General features: G+C 38.8%; 1 protein-coding gene across 1 annotated transcript in view; it reads right to left on the reverse strand.

The window, feature by feature from the left end:
• The window catches only part of LOC103785893 (anaphase-promoting complex subunit 1-like), a 79,760-nt gene that overhangs the window by 29,640 nt on the left and 33,026 nt on the right, over positions 1-17,094 (reverse strand). The window contains 6 exon segments of the mRNA XM_063594811.1: positions 1,335-1,483; positions 3,258-3,349; positions 4,635-4,903; positions 8,474-8,548; positions 13,418-13,605; positions 16,801-16,862. Of these exon segments, the coding sequence (XP_063450881.1) occupies positions 1,335-1,483; positions 3,258-3,349; positions 4,635-4,903; positions 8,474-8,548; positions 13,418-13,605; positions 16,801-16,862 (835 nt within the window).

Consider the following 17,094-nt stretch of genomic DNA (forward strand, 5'->3'; position numbering starts at 1 on the left):
CAGCTATTTGGGAGGCTGAGGCAGGAGAATCGCCTGAACCCAGAAGGTGGAGGTTGCAGTGAGCTGAGATCACTCCACTGCACTCTAGCCTAGGCGACAGAGTGAGACTCTGTCTCAAAAATAAAAATAAAAATAAAATCAGTATGAAAAGGCAAGAAGAGTAATGAAGGGAGGAGTAACGCTAATCAATTTTAAAGACTTACTATAAAGCTACAGTAATGACAGCGTAGACAGCCACAAAGATCAATGAACCAGAATAGAAAGTCCAGAAACAGACACACAAGAATGTGGCCAAATTAACTTTTGACAAAAGTGCAAATGCAATAGAGAAAGGATAGTCTTTTCAAAAAACAGTGCTGAAAGAACTGGATATCCAAACGAAATAATAAAAACCTTGACTTAAAACCTGACATGTTATAAAAGATTAACAAAATGGATTAGAGATCTAAATGTAAAACATGCAAAGAAACCCAGGAGAAAATCTTCAAAACCTGAAGTTAAACAAAGAATTATTAGACATGACACTAAAAGCAACATCCATTAAAGAAAAATACAGATAAACTAGCTTCATCAAAATTAAACACTTTTGCTCTTTGATGTATTAAGAGAATGACGAGACAAGACAAGGTAGAAACCAGAAGAAAATATCTGCAAACCACATATCTGACAAAACCTCATACCTAGAACGCTGAAAACATCATTAGCCATTAGGAAAATGCAAATTAAAACCACAATGAGGTATAACTACACATCTCTCAGAAAGACAAAAATAAAAAAGAGTGACAATACCAAATACCAACAAGAATGCAGGTAAATGATCTCTTAAATATTTCTGGTAAAAATGTAAAATGGAAGAGCCACTCTGGAAAACAGATGACAGTTTCTTTAAAAACCAAATATAAACTTAACTATATGACCCATCAATCCTACTCCTAGGTACCTGTCCTAGAGAAAGCAAAACTTATGTTCACATAAAACGCTAAGCATGAATGCTGACAGCATCTATATTTACAATTGCTAAAAACTGAAATCAACCCAATTATCTTGAATGAAAAACCAACTATGGCACATTCATGCAATCAACTACTAATTAGCCATAGAATGCAATGAACTGTCGATACAGGAAACAACTTGGATGAGTCTCAAAATCATGAGAGAAATTTTTGAGGGTGATGTAAATGTTCTATATCCTCATTGTAGTAATTACATGAATCTATACACGTACTGAAATTCACAGAACTATACACAGAAAGAAAAACTTAATATCAGGTGTACTTTTGAAAACCAAATTTTAAAAGAAAAAGGAGATAGGTAGTAACACTCCACATACATACCAAGACTACAAGTCTGCTTCTTTCACGGATTCCAGGGAGGTAAGGATAAGGTGGCATTCCTTCACCCTTCAGACAAGAACTCACCCACTGATAAATACTTGGTGGCTCAGACGTAAAAAATGATGGATGATGCGTAAATCCTGTTTGACCTTTAAAATTAGATAAATATTCAAAAAGACACGAAAATACATTAAGACAACATTATTTTATTTTAAACGGAAGGTGATCAACAGTTACTTGTCATTTTGAAACAACTAGAATAATATTTTTCCAGCCGGGTGCAGTGGCTCACGCCTGTAACCCCAGTACTTTGGGAGGCCCAAGCAGGTGGATCACGAGGTCAGGAGTTAAAAAACAGCCTGGCCAATATGGTGAAACCCCGTCTCTACTAAAAATACAAAAAAAAATTAGCTGGGCCTGGTGGTGTGCACCTGTAGTCAGTCCCAGCTACTTGGGAGACTGAGGCAGAAGAATCACTTGAACCCGGGAGGTGGAGGTTGCAGTGAGCCAAGATCACGCCTAAGAGACAGAGCGAGACTCTGTCTCAAAAAAAAAAAAAAAAAAAGGAATAACATTTTTCCATATTCTCCAAAATGCTTCATGTTTTCTGCCACAGTACATAAGTAACTATGTTATTAAATGTAGAATTTAAATGACTTCTATTTTATCCCATCCTGGATGGAAATTTAGCAAATCCTTGCTCCCAAGGCATATAAAGAATCTAACCAAAGGCTGGATGTGGTGGCTAACACCTGTAATCCCAGCCCCTTGGGAGGCTGAGTCAGGTGGATCACTTGAGGTCAGGAGTTCAAGGCCAGCCTGGCCAACATGGTGAAACCCCATCACTACTAAAAATATAAAAATTAGCCAGGCGTGGTGGCACACACCTATAACCCCAGGCAATCCCAGGCACTTGGGAGGATGAGGCAGGAGAATCGCTTGAGCCTGGAAGGCAGAGGATGCAGTGAGCCAAGATCGTACCACTGCACTCCCATCTGGGCGACAGAGTGAGACCCTGTCTCAAAAAAAAAAAAAAAAAAAAAGAATCTAATCAAAAATCTTGCCCTAAACCTAAAGGTGAAAAAAACAAAAGAAACATCCAGGATTCAGCTCTGTTCCAACAACTGGGCCCCAAATTTCAGTACCTTTAGCTCAGGGTCTAGGATAGTACAGTGGTGATGGAAATGTTCTGTGTCTGTATCTGCACTGTCCAATGTGGTAGCACTAGCCCCATGTGGCTACTGAGTTCTCAAAATGCGGCTAGTGCACTGAGGAAATATATGTTTTATTTTAATTGAATTTAAGTAGCATATGGTTAGTGGTACTAATTGTACGCTACAAGTCTAAGTTAAAAGCATCCTTGGCGGCCTGGCGCGGTGGCTCACGCCGTAATCCCAGCACTTTGGGAGGCCGAGGTGGGTGGATCACGAGGTCAGGAGATCAAGACCATCCTATGTAACACGATTAAACCTCGTCTCTAATAAAAATACAGAAAAATTAGCCAGGCGTGGTGGCGGGCACCTGTAGTCCCAGCTACTCAGGAGGCTGAGGCAGAATGGCGTGAACCCAGGAGGCAGAGTTTGCAGTGAGCCGAGATCGCGCCACTGCACCCCAGCCTGGGTGACAGAGCGAGACTCCGTCTCAAAAAAAAAAAAAAAGCATCCTTGACACTGGAAGCTCTTTCTCTGACTTTTGCAAGTCAGAACCTTAGGGATGGGTAAAATTTTCCCTATACACTGAAGATATTATGGCTTACTACGTGTCAGAAAACAAGCGCTACGAACTAAAATCTGCCTGGTGGAAAGGCATTGCCCCTGACTTAGAAGCTAATGGTAAGAAATACATCCTCTGCTATTCATTGAGAAAGATACAAGGAAATATCACTACACTGTTTAGAAAATATTTAAAAGCACGACTACTTACCTGGATCAATTGTGCACACTTGTCCAGTAGTTCTGACAAGCGTTGGGTAGTCTCTATAGTAATGATCTACATAAGGCCCCAATTTTAAGTCCCTAAAACAGTAAGGGCATGCAAAAAAGAAGGTATTACAGCACTTTCTCCCAACAAAATTGGAAGGATTAATTAGTTGAATCTTTCAATTTAAAAACTTACTTATGAGAAAGATAACCAAATCTAGAGTCTCTCTATTGTATTTTTAGACTTTAAAGTACCCAGTGTGACAAATGGAACCCAACCTCTTTTTGCTAAATTTTGTGGAAGTAAAACTACAGTAAAAGCACCATGATCTAGTTCCTCCTCTGCTATTTATTAGCTGTGTGATCTTCCATAAGTCATGTCTATAAACCTCAGTATTTTCTTCTAGAAAATGGGGCAATACCAGCTCACTTACTCTGAAGTTTTAAAGAGTAAATAAGATAAAATATGTAAAAAAAAAAAACCTGATAAAATGTAAAACATCATACACATTACTTATTTCAGACAGCCATGATTATGGTTTGGAAATTATTTAATTACAAAATAATTTTCATGATAGTAATGACATCCTAAGAGATATTTACCATTGATTAAAACTGCCATGTCTCAGGATTGAATTTCAAGATCTCAAAAAAGACAACAGAAATTAGAAAACGTACTATGTCTTAACTCAGAGGCTGACATTTCAATTCAAATTCAACTTCTTTATCACCAAAGGTCATAAAGGTCAAACAAAACACAAGTATGACCCTAGAATTCTGAGCCATACACAAGGTGTTTCAAAGCTCTTGAAAGGTGTTGAAACGTATTATTAGAACTATCTTATTGTGGATCTACTATGAGTGCCTCAAAGACAGGGACAACCTCAGACTGCAACAAGGATAGCATAGCAAAATGAGTCTACAACTATCAAACACTCATATCCCAGGAAACAAATTTAGGCAAGTTTCCTCATCACTAAAATAGGAAACTTACCTTGTTTGAGACTTTATATGTAAACTATGATTTTGTCAACTATAAAGCACTATTTGAATGTGGATATTACAAAACAGCAGATGTTATTCTAGAACTCCCATCACAGTATAGTCAGTCAGTCATCCTGTCAAAATGAAAATCTGAGCAGGTCATCTCCATTTTTTCGTGACCTTCCACTAATCTCAGGACAAAGACTAAAAATCCCTGCATGGCTCACAGGCCCTTACAAAACCAGTATCTTCAAACAACTCTGTGGTTTACAGAGATGCCCTAGTTTTCTGAGAAGGTAGATTTCAGAAACTTATTTACAAGGTCCCTATATGATATCATGGAAAAGAGAGTCATCTCAGGACTTCCTGGCAGTTTCTAACCTACAAACAAATTTACCTTGCCAACTGAATGAGAAGTTCAACAAGTGAACAAATTCCTTCTCCCATTAGAGTATTCAACTTAAGCTCCTCATACACAAGGTGAAGAACGAAAAAAATTGCAGGTATGTGAGTAAAGAGAAGTGTAGAAGAATCCAGACTGAGATTCTGTGAAAAATCCTCATCCTTCATCTGTGAAGCTTCTGAAGGACTCAGACATAAAGATCTGTTCAAAAGATGAGACTCAACATTCTGGTGGTAGTCTGAATTTAGTAAATATTCCCAGTCCTGAGAAGAATAAAAAGAATATTAATTTTTAAAAATAATACCTCCTTATAATATCATAAGAAAATGAATTCACTTAAAACAATTCAAGTTTCATTTTCACATTAAGTTGATCTAAGAGTATGTTAAAAAAAAAAAGACAATGCTAAGAATGAAGTAACTATAAAATAGCAAGCCTGTTATAAACGTTAAGGCAAGCCACCTTTAAAAACCATTAAAAAAAATCTTTTCATGCCCTTTTAGGAAAGACATTGGGAGAAGAATTATACTATTTAGGTAGAGATTGAGAGAGAAAATTTAAGATTATCTCAGACTAGGTTTTATAGGAAAAGTAGATGGCAAGTTAGTGGCCACTACACTGAACTGTGTTTTGGTAAGAAGGAAGGTCCACCTGCATTCACCTGGTGTATTCATCTTTCCACATGTATAAGATGCCAGGCCTAGTAATATAATCTAATAATCAACTGATTTTTATATTCAGACTGATTGGACTACATTTTCCAAATGTTCAGTGTATTTTGGCTCTACTTGTGATTTACTGCATTTGGTTCAGAGAATGTGGTTTATGCTATTTCCAGATCTTGGAATTTACTGGTGTTTTTAATAAGGCTTAATACAGTGTGTTATTCTAAATTAAAAATTCTTGGACTAGATACAGAAAGAACTAACCATAAAAGAAAAAACTGGTCCGGGTGCAGTGGCTCATGCCTGTAATCCCAGCACTTTGGGAGGCCGAGGCGGGTGGATCACAAAGTCAGGAGATCACGACCTTCCTGGCTAACACGGTGGAACCCCATCTCTTCTAAAAAAAATACAAAAAAATTAGCCGGGTGTGGTGGCGGGCGCCTGTTAGTCCCAGCTATTGGGGAGGCTGAGGCAGGAGAATGGCATGAACCTGGGAGGCAGAGCTTGCAGTGAGCTGAGATCATGCCACTGCACTCCAGCCTGGGCAACAGAGCGAGACTCCATCTCAAAAATAAAATAAAATAAAATAAAAAACTGATACATTGGATAACTAAAATAAAAAATTCTGCTCATCAAAGACACTGTTAAAGCCACATTCTAAGGGAAAATATGGTCAAGAACTCATGTCTAGAACATGTAAGAACTTCACCAGCTTATATATTTTTTAAAATCTAATTTACAAGTTGATAAAGATTTGAACAGAAACTTCACAAAAAGATACATAAGCAGCTAATGAGCACATGAAAGAGTGTTTAACATCCTGCTACCTCAGCCTCCAAGTAGCTAGGACTACAGGTTATGCGCCATCATGCCTGGCTAATTTTCAAATTTTTTTGGTAGACAACTGGTCTTACTATAATATGTTGCCCAGGCTGGTCTCCTGGGCTGAAGCAGTCCTCCTGCCCCTACCCCTCAAAGTGCTGTGATTACAGGCGTGAATTTTCATGTAAAAGAAATTAAATTAAAAGAAATTAAAATTACAGATGTGAATTTTAATTTAAAAGAAATTAAATTAAATTAAAAGAAATTAAAATTCATGCCTGTAATCGCAGCACTTTGGGAGATAGGGGCAGGAGGACTGCTTGAGCCCAGGAGTTTGAGACCAGCCTGGGCAACATATTATAGTAAGACCTTGTCTCTGCCAAAAAAATTTAAAAATTAGCCAGGCATGATGGAGCATACCGGTAGTCCTAGCCACTTGGAGGCTGAGGTAGGAGGATGGCTTGAGCCTAGGAGTTCGAGATTACAGTCAACCACAATAGCATCAATGCAGTCCGGCGTAGGCAAAAGAGTGACACCCCGTCTCTTAAAAAAAAAAAAAAAAAAAAGAAATGAAAATGTATGTCCACGGGCCGGGCATGGTGGCTCACACCTGTAATCTCAGCACTTTGGGAGGCCAACATGGGCGGATTATTGAGGCCAGGAGTTTGAGACCAGGCTGGCCAACATGGCAAAATCCAGTCTCTACTAAAAATACAAAAATTAGCCAGGCATGGTGGCGCATACCTGTAATTCTAGCTACTGGGGAGGCTGAGGCATGAGAACTGCCTGAACTCAGGAGTCAGAGGTTGCAGTGAGCCGAGATTGTGCCACTGCACTCCAGCCTGGATGACACAGCAAGACTCTGTCCCCTCCAAAAAAAAAAGAAAATATATATCCACAAAGACTTGCCAGTGAATTTTGGCAGTAGCTTGCTTTATTCATAAGACTTAAAAAAAAATGGAAATAGCCTAGATATCTACCAGCAGAAGAAGGATGGATAAACAAACTATGGTATATTCATACTACTCAGCAATAAAAAAGCACAAACTACTGATATCGGTAACAATATGAATGAATCTCAAAAGCATTATGCTGAATAAATCTTATACCAAAGATTACATACTATATTATTTTATTTACATCAAGTTCTAGAACAGGCATAACTAAGATATGGTGACAGAATTCAGATCAGTGATTGCTAGAAGAAGAGAATAAAGCTGATTAAAAACAGCAAGAGGGGCCAGGCCCAGTGGCTCATGCCTGTAATCCCAGAACTTTGGGAGGCCGAGGTGGGCAGATCACGAGGTCAGGAGTTCAAGACCAGCCTGACCAACATGGTGAAACCCTATCTCTACTAAAAATACACAAATTGGCCAGGCGTGGTGGCGCATGCCTATAATCCCAGCTATTCAGGAGGTTGAGGCAGGAGAATAGCTTCAACCCAGGAGGTGGAGAGCCGACATCGTGCCACTGCACTCCAGCCTGGGCGATAAGGCGAGACTCCGTCTCAAAAAAAAAAAACCGCACAAGGAAATTTTATGGAGTTATAAAAATATTCTGTGTCTTTATAGGAGTGTAGGTTACATGAGTGTGCATATATTAAAACTGATCAAACTGTAAACTCAAGATGTATTTCATTTTTGTAAATTACACCACAATTTAAAAAAACATATTTGGACCACTTAAGAATAACACCATGGAGGCCAGGTGCGGTGGCTCATGCCTGTAATCCCAGCACTTTGGGACACCAAGGTCAGGAAGGTCACTTGAGGTCAGGAGTTCGAGACCAGCCTGGCCAACATGGTGAAACCCTGTCTCTACCAAAACTACAAAAATTAGCCGGGCATGGTGGCGGGCGCCTGTAATCCCAGTTATTCAGGAGGCTGAGGCAGGAGAACTGCTTGAACCTGGGAGGCGGAGATTGCAGTGAGCTCAGATCGTGCCAGTGCACTCCATCCCGGGCGACAAGAGCGATACTCCGTCTCAAAAAAAAAAAAAAAAAAAAGGAATATACCATGGAACTTGATATGATTGAGAACCTTAATTTAAAAAACACTGCATAAAAAAGGTAAATGCTGTCATTTCAGGTGATCAGTTGATAATAAAATGTCTACAAACCCAAACTGAAATCATGCAGTAATACATACATTAATTTTTAGATAATCATTAAAGACCATAGAAAATGTAACAGATCCTACTCTTCAAAATAATTGCTATTCAGTATTAAACTAAATAAAGTGAAAGGTGTTGGAAAGATAGAGGAATTGATAGGAATACCACAGAAGTGGAAGAATAGTATGAATATCCATAAATTAATTTATATTAGCAAGAAATAATAATGCTTACATCATCAGATCCAGTCTCGGGAGGCCTTGCTTTTTTGGGCGCAGTGACAGGGGAAAGTGATCCTTCAAAGTCAAACTGAAAAGTAACCCCAAAAGAAAAGATAAAAATCATAAATGCATTCCTGTCAACTGATCAACTTAAAGGATTCAGAAATCAGTTCTGCCAATTATGAAAACTGAGAAAAGCCATCAAAACTCATTTTTTGATCTGGAAAGTCATTATTTAAATATCTTTCTTCTAGGTTACTGTAAAGATGAAATGAAATCATATTAATATATGCAAACATCTAGAACAGTGCCTGGGCTCCTAAGTACTGATTTTAATGGTAGTTTCCTTCCCTCTCCTACTTCTGTAATGACATAGATTACAACACATCTTTGGTAGAAAAAGAAACTTTAGGCATATCCACAATATACCAAGTCTCAAAGGATCAACCCAATATCAGTCAAATGTTAGAACTAAGCAAACATTTATTTACAGTCCACCTACAGTAAACTATCTAACAATCCTATGGCAGAGACAAGTAGCTACTCTGGAAAATCCTTTTTCTCCTCTTTCTCCTGAACCCACAGCCAGACTACATACATACGTCTGCCTCCTTTGAAGTTAGGTGTGACCCTTTGACAGAGTTAATTATAAATGGAAGTCACTGTCATCACTTCCAGGACCAGTCCAGTCCTACCCCTGCTCCTCCAGGCTCTTTGCCCCTTCCACCTGACTGGAATGCAGTCAACCAACGGCAAGCTTTGAACCGAAGACAAAAGATCCTCCATCAACCTGGGTTCCTGAATAACTGTGTGGCCTGTTTATCTGCTAAGCCCTGTTATGTAAGCAAGACAGACATTTTTATTGTGTTTGAGCCATTGTATCTTTTGAGGCCTTTCTATTACAATAGTGAGCCTATCTTCCAACTAGTACAACTACATCAAAGCAGTTTTCTGCAAGTTGCTCTTCTTCAGTTTCCCCTGGCATAATCTTTGCTGCCCCAGCTACTTCACATGGGCATTGACCATCAACTAATAAACTGTAACTCTATAAATGGCAATGGCTATTTTCCTATGCTGAAAAACTTACATATTTATCAACTCACTCACCTAAACAGAGTTGATTTCTATATAAAAACTAAACATAGGTAGCAATAAAGTGATTTTTAAAACCGAATGTTATTGAGAGAGAAGATTTGCTTGTGAAGCATTCAAATAAAAAACAGCCCAACTCATATATATTATAAAAAACCTGGTAGTAACAGTGAAATCAAAGCAACAAATATAACAGTAACTATCTAACCTAAAAGTTCAACCAAAATGTAACACACACAAAGTCCCACAGTCAAAAAGAATGTCCCTGCTATAATTATCAGATTCATAAGGCCTGGAGTTATGAGAAAGTAGAAACTGCCTGATAAGGATGGCTCTTTGTGCCATACATGGATCTGTTTAATCTTCACTCTTTCAATGTGTCTCAGGTTAGCCAACCCTGTTATATGCTCCTATGGACCCTTACCCTTCATCTGTCATAACACATGTATCAAATATTATTTATTTGTTTCCCTCAAGACAGTCAATTCCAGAGGAACAATCTGTTTTGTTTGGGGTATATGTGAGAAACCTGGCATCATGCCTGGCCCACAGCAGGGATTCAATATTTATCTAATGAAAAAAAGAGCAGCCCAAAAGCCACAAAAAGTTAACCCCAAATGCACAGTCCAGTGCACTCATGGAACACATCAGCAAATTAAAGAAAGCACAAAGAAATGCCAAAAATTGTGTAACGAGTCATTGGCAGAAATTCTGTACTCCACCACATTATATATGTGAAAACAAAAAGAATAAATCTGAACAAAGCAAAATGAAAACCATTTGCCAATGAGGACCATTTCATCCTAAGCTTTGACTATGAGGACAAAAGATAACAAGGGTTTAACCATGCAGCCCTATAAACAAATGGCAAAGCAACTTGGCCTCAAGAATTGATTTCCTTATTCCTTCCTTTATAATTATCATGCAATAAGTAAGTCAAAGAGCCATGTCCTTCTTTGCAAAGGAAAAAATGGGTAGGTGCTCAGTCCTCCCCAAAACATGGAAACGCGAGGGGGCATAGGTTCTCTGCCAGAGACTAGGACACAACAATCTGTACTCATCAACAAGTTCCAAGGACAATGATACACAAAACTACAGAAAGCTGACATGCTTTTTCATAATGTAGAAATCCAGTTTCTATGAGGCTTAATCTTTTCACATGTAATAAAGAACAGAAAAATTGGGGATAATGTCACTTGGATACAATTGTTTAAAATAAGAAAAGAAGGTAATCCTAGCACTTTGGGAGGCCAAGGTGGGAGGATCACTTGAGCTCAGGAGTTTGAAACCAGCATAGCCCACGTGGCAAAACCCCGTCTCTACTAAAAATACAGAAATTAGCCAGGCGTGGAGGTGCATGCCTGTAATCCCAGCTACTCAGGAGGCTGAGGCACAAGAATCGCTTCAACTTAGGAGGCAGAGGCTGTAGTGAGCCAGGATAGCGCCACTGCATTCCAGCCTAGACGACAGAGCAAAACCCCGTCTTAAAAAAGGAAAGAAAAGAAAAGAAAATTGTCCCTATTTTCCCATAAGATTTTTCTCAAGGAAAATGCAGACAGCAATTCCTTCATGTGCTGAAATAGACACAAACTCTTAAAAACAGTATCTCACTCAGATGGAAAACGGCATTCACTCAACAAATGTTCACTGAGTATCCTTCTATGCCAGGCAATACCACAGGTCCTGGAGAGAGAGAGTAGTAAACAAAACTAAGCAAAAATCTTTGCCTTCCTAGAATTTACATTCCAGCTGGGGGAGGAGGGACACAAAACAAAATAAGTAAAACATATAGTATATTATATTTAATTAAGTGAGAAGAAAAAAAAACAGGTAAATGGCACTAAAGGTATGGAGGCAGGTGTAATTCTATAGAGAGAGGCAGGACAGGCAGCACTGAGGTGACATCTGAATAAAGACCTAAGCACGTCTTGTCGGAGGGAAAGCATTCTCCATAGAGGTAATGGCAAGTGCAAACACTCAGAAGCAGAAACATGCTGGCAGTGTTCAGGGAACAGAGCTGAGGCCAATGTGGCTGGGATGATGCGTGCAAAGCATTAAGAAATAAGACCAGGAAGGTGAGCATGGGCTAGGTCACATGGCATCTTATAAGCCTATGGCCTTTACTCTGAGTGACATGGGAAGTCACTGGGGGATTCTACACAGAGGCGTGACGAACGCAACCTGACGTTATCAAACAGGATTACTTTGGCCACTGGACTGAGAAGAGACTGGAACATAGACAAAGGACATGAAATACGAATCAAAAAATAAGAACTATAAATAACTGATGAAATTTTGAAAAAACCATTCCCATTTACCTATAGAGAAATAAGATAAAATTTCTCAGGAAGCTGGCAAAGGTTCACCACACCACAAATAAACACTGTGGTGAAATGGGCGCTTTTAAATGATGCTAGTAAGAATGTCACCGGCGAACCCCTTTCCAAACATTACTTGACCTCACAGTTTCTCTTTTAAGATTCAATTCTTGGGAAGTAACTAGAGATGTGGTTAAAGAGTTATGAAAAAGGATGTTTATAAATTACGATAACGAAAACAACAGATTCACAAGGCACAATTATTAGCTATTGGTTAATTATGATAAAACTACACTATGAAGAAATGATGGAGATATTTTAGAAAAAATTTTTAATGATACGGGAAATTTTCATTGGTATTTTTATATAGAAGGTAACATCAAAAATATTTAGAGTGGTTATCTCTGAGTAGTATAATTATTTTCTTAATTCCTCCATTTTCCACATTTTCATTTCATAATTAAGACAAAAAACAAGTTTTAAAAATGGATTTGCTGGCCAGGCGCGGTGGCTCACGCCTGTAATCCCAGCACTTTGGGAGGCTGAGACGGGCAGATCACGAGGTCAGGAGATCGAGACCATCCTGGCTAACACGGTGAAACCCCGTCTCTACTAAAAATACAAAAAATTAGCCGGGCGTGGTGGCGGGTGCCTGTAGTCCCGGCTACTCGGGAGGCTGAGGCAGGAAAATGGCATGAACCCAGGAGGCAGAGCCTGTAGTGAGCTGAGATTGTGCCATTGCACTCCAGCCTGGGTGACAGAGCGACATTCTGTCTCAAAAAAAAAAAAAAAAAAAAAGGATTTGGTGTGCAAGGCTAAAACATATAGAATGGTATAGCTGAGCTACCTGGAAAAGGGGTAATTATAATCTAGAGTGATTTTTTTTCAGGGTGACCCAGGCAAAGTTGTCCTGGGAGTGATCTCCAAAGCTAGAAGGAGATCACCAATACTGAAGACACCACTCTGCTGATTTTGTAAATAATCTAATAAGGGCCTGTAAGGATGTTACTGGGGGAAGAGGATGAGAGGTAAGGCTTTATACCATTAACAGAGTAGATACTCAGGCTAAAGTACTTTAAATCTCCCTCAAATCAAACCTTCCTCTTCACATCCCAAGCAATATGTGTGTAAAAAGACAATCTTGTCTTCAGAAAACAATGTTAAACAAGGAGTCAGAAGATGCAGTCTAGTCATAGTTTTTAAAAAATCACAGATCTGTGATTTCTTTGTGATCCAGTTTCTTCATCAATAAAACCAAGACTATCACTAATCCTAGCATAACTTGCAGTCATTTTACAAAGGTGAAATGAGAAATAGTCATATATGCTTTAACATTCTAAAGCTCAGTAATTATAATCACTAGTAAAATGTTAACATTAAATATTAAGTGAGATTTGATTTACAACATATAGATACAATAAACCTTAATATTATTCTATTATTTTGAATATGGTACGCCTATTATATAGTCTCAATGTTATATTACCAATTATGCAACCATTACATTAACAGAATAACTCATAAAGAAAACAATTGTATTTACTTACATTTCTAGTCCATGCTAAGCGGTCTGTGTTATAACCCATCATGTTCATGAGACAAGTCACAAATAAATTCCACTCCGAGTGATAACTGGGTCCTCCTGGAGCACTGTGGACATTGTACCACTTGACAAGCATCTGAACTGCTATTTCTTTTGGCAGGATAAACTTAATTGTTTGCAAACACGTTTGTACTATTAAAAGCAAAGATTAATTTTAGTATTCTTACTCTACATGCATTTCTTTTCCCCTTTCAATAACCAAGTTTTTTTAACTTCTACTATGTAAAGGCCAATTATTATGAAAAGAAAACTGTCATTAAAGAGCCAATGAGATGCAAACATTACCTAACCCATCATCTGAAACTAAAACCAACTACTGAATTCAACAGGGCTTGAAAGGGGTCTGAAGACAGCTTTTTTTTTTTTTTTGAGAGGGTGTCTCGCTCTGTTGCCCAGGCTGGAGTGCTGTGGCTTGGTCTTGGCACACTGCAACTTCTGCCTCCTGAGTTCAAGCGATTCTCCTGCCTCAGCCACCAAGTAGCTGGGATTACAGGCATCTGCCACTGCCCCAGGCTAATTTTTGTATTTTTAGTAGAGACCATGTTTCACCATGTTGGCCAGGCTGGTCTCAAACTCCTGACCTCATGATCCACCCGCCTTGGCCTCCCAAAGCACTGGGATTACAGGTGTGAGCCACTGTGCCCGGCCAAGGACAGCTTTTTGATCATTAATTTTGCATCAGAAATAAAGTAACCAAATAGCCCAGTTTGCCAGAGACAGTCCTGATTTACATCCATTGCCCAGCAATTACTAACTGCTCCCCTTCACTCTTAAAGATGTTCTAGCTCAGGTGACAAATTAAAAGTCACTATGGGCCAGGCATGGTGACTCACGCCTGTAATCTAAGCACTTTGCGAGGTCAAGGCGGGTGGATCACCTGAGGTCAGGAGTTCGAAACCAGCCTGACCAACATGGTGAAACCCCATTTCTACTAAAAATACAAAAATTAGTTGGGCATTGTGGCAGGCACCTGTAATCCCAGCTACTCAGGAGGCTGAGGCAGGAGAATCGCCTGAACCCGGGAGGCAGAGGTTGCAGTGAGCCAAGATCACGCCATTGCACTCCAGCCTGGATGACTACAGCGAAACTGTCTCAAAAAAAAAAAAAAAGTCACTATGAAAAACATACAACTTCTATGTTTATACATTTATATAAAATACTGCCTACATAATTCAGTAAATATATAATATTCAATATATGCATCCACGAATAGCAATGCTTAGCTAGCATTACATGATGTTCTAAATGACTTAACATGCCTATTAACCAAAGCTTTATAACTTTATTTCTGATGTCGTTCAGTTTCTAAAATGTTTCACATGCTCTCTGCCTTAAAAGGGTTAAGAGTTAATACCACATAATTTACACCATTCTTTTTTTGGTAAGCGGAAACAGGGTCTTCCTCTGTCCCCAGGCTGGAGTGCAGTGGTGCAATTATAGCTCACTGTCACCTCCAGCTCCTGGGCTCAAGTGGTCCACCAGCTCAAGCTTCCCAAGTAGCAAGGACTACAGATGCATGCCAGCATGCCTGGCTAATTTTATTTTTCTTTCTGTAGAGACCGAGTCTCACTATGTTGTCCAAGCTGGTCTCAAACTCCTGGCCTCAAGCAATCCCCTCACCTCAGCCTTCCAAAGGGAGGAGATTACAAGCATGAGCCCACCACATCTGGCCTTATACCATTCTCAGTGGCTCCACATCAATTATAGCACTACACTGTCATACAATGATCCCCTCAGAGTGGCCAGGGCTACCACTGGGAAGAGACCCAAATCTGCTTTTAGTAGTAAATAATCCCAAACTGCAATGTTTGTGTACTCACATATCCTCTCTTCCAGGATTCTTTTTTCCCTTTCCACTGTCATGCCACTGGGCCCACCCTCATCAACATATCCTCTATCCCATCAGTTTGCAATATGCAAACTCACACAGCACAGGTTGGAAGCAAATAATATTAAAATACCATATAACCAAGTATGTCATAGCTGAATCCAAAATAAGTGTAAACCCAAAGCTGCATGAGTATGTGAGAACCCTTTGCAGGTAAAGTACATAAACTTACGTGCATAAACTATGTGGCTTCTATTTGGCTATAAAGGGGTAAGATTTTTTGTTTTTATTTATTTAATTTCTTCCATTATTATTTGTTTTTATATATTTTGCTTAGGCTGATAATACTTCTAGGTACCTGGCCTTGTGATTACGAAATACCTTTTAGAAGGCAAGGAATCTCTATAGCCACTTGGAATACCATTTACCAGCAGTGAAAATTCCTAAAATGAAAAAGTCATTCTTGTCTACAATCTGCCAATGTCTTGCTTTGGCAGTTAGATTGGAAACCAAGATATGTCATGAACTTCCTTATATCATACAGGCATTCTTTTCTTAACCTACGTTTGTTGGCAAATCCCTTCAATTCTAACATTTTGTTTACTATGCTATGTTCAGAAATATTCTCCTCTAGCATTTTTGAAATTGCAACTCAGGAATAATTCAAGCAGAATCCAATATTTATTAAGAAAATTCTGATTGTATTTTGACAATAATATTAAGTTTTATTCAATTAAGGCAATTAGGTTACTTTCACAATTTATCTGAAAATTGAGATATTTATTTTAAAATTAAAAACATCATTAATACATTACAGAAAAAAACATTAAATATGCCAAGAATTATCTTAGTCGCTTAGGCTTCCAGTTTCCCAGATGTTCTTGCAAGAGGCATGTCCATATATATACATATACATATATATATATATATTTTTTTTTTTTTTTTTTTTGAGACTGAGTCTCACTCTATCACCTAGGCTGGAGTGCAGTGGCACGATCTCAGCTCACTGCAACCTCCGCATTCTGGGTTCAAGCGATTCTCCTGCCTCAGACCCCCAAGTAGCTGAGATTACAGAAGTGTACCACCACACCCCGCTGATTTTTGTATTTTTAGTAGAGAAAGGGTTTCACCACGTTGGCCGGGCTGGTCTCGAACTACAGACCTCAAGCGATCCACCTGCCTCAGTCTCACAAAATGTTGGGATTACAGGTGTGAGCCACCATGCCCAGCAGGCATGTCCATATATTATTATACTGCACAATATTCCCCAACAGAAGAACCTCAGAGAACAGAAATAGCACATCCTTCACCTGTACTCCAGCCTTAGAGCACACATAGAGTGGACGTCACAAAGCACCCCCTAGCACTTTAAAGCTCCTCTACAAAGCTAAGAACTTGATCCAGTGGCTTCAAAAATGGCAAAATAATGTTTAAAACCCCAATTATTAATGTAAATCACAATTACTTCATGTCTTATAAATGAAACTTCTCAATCGTACCTAACTCAGAGGTGGCAATTTCAGGAATAGTGATCCTAACCATGGAGCCATTACTCAGTTCCCAGATGGAAACAAATGAGAAAGTAAATAAAATCTGTGCATTCTAAGTCTTTGAATGTCTTAAAAATAGCTGGTACAAGACTTTGCCCATCAAAGCAATAAAATAAATGAAAAACAATTTTCAGACAGAAATGAACACTTCCAAATTTCAGAAACTTTAAATGTAATTATTTGCAAAATGTTTTCCAAAATGCTTGTTTTAATAAAAAGTGTCTAATCTTTATACAGTGAGTC

The sequence above is a fragment of the Pan paniscus genome, chromosome 12, assembly GCF_029289425.2.
Source record: "Pan paniscus chromosome 12, NHGRI_mPanPan1-v2.0_pri, whole genome shotgun sequence".
Classification (NCBI taxonomy): Eukaryota; Metazoa; Chordata; class Mammalia; order Primates; family Hominidae; genus Pan; species Pan paniscus.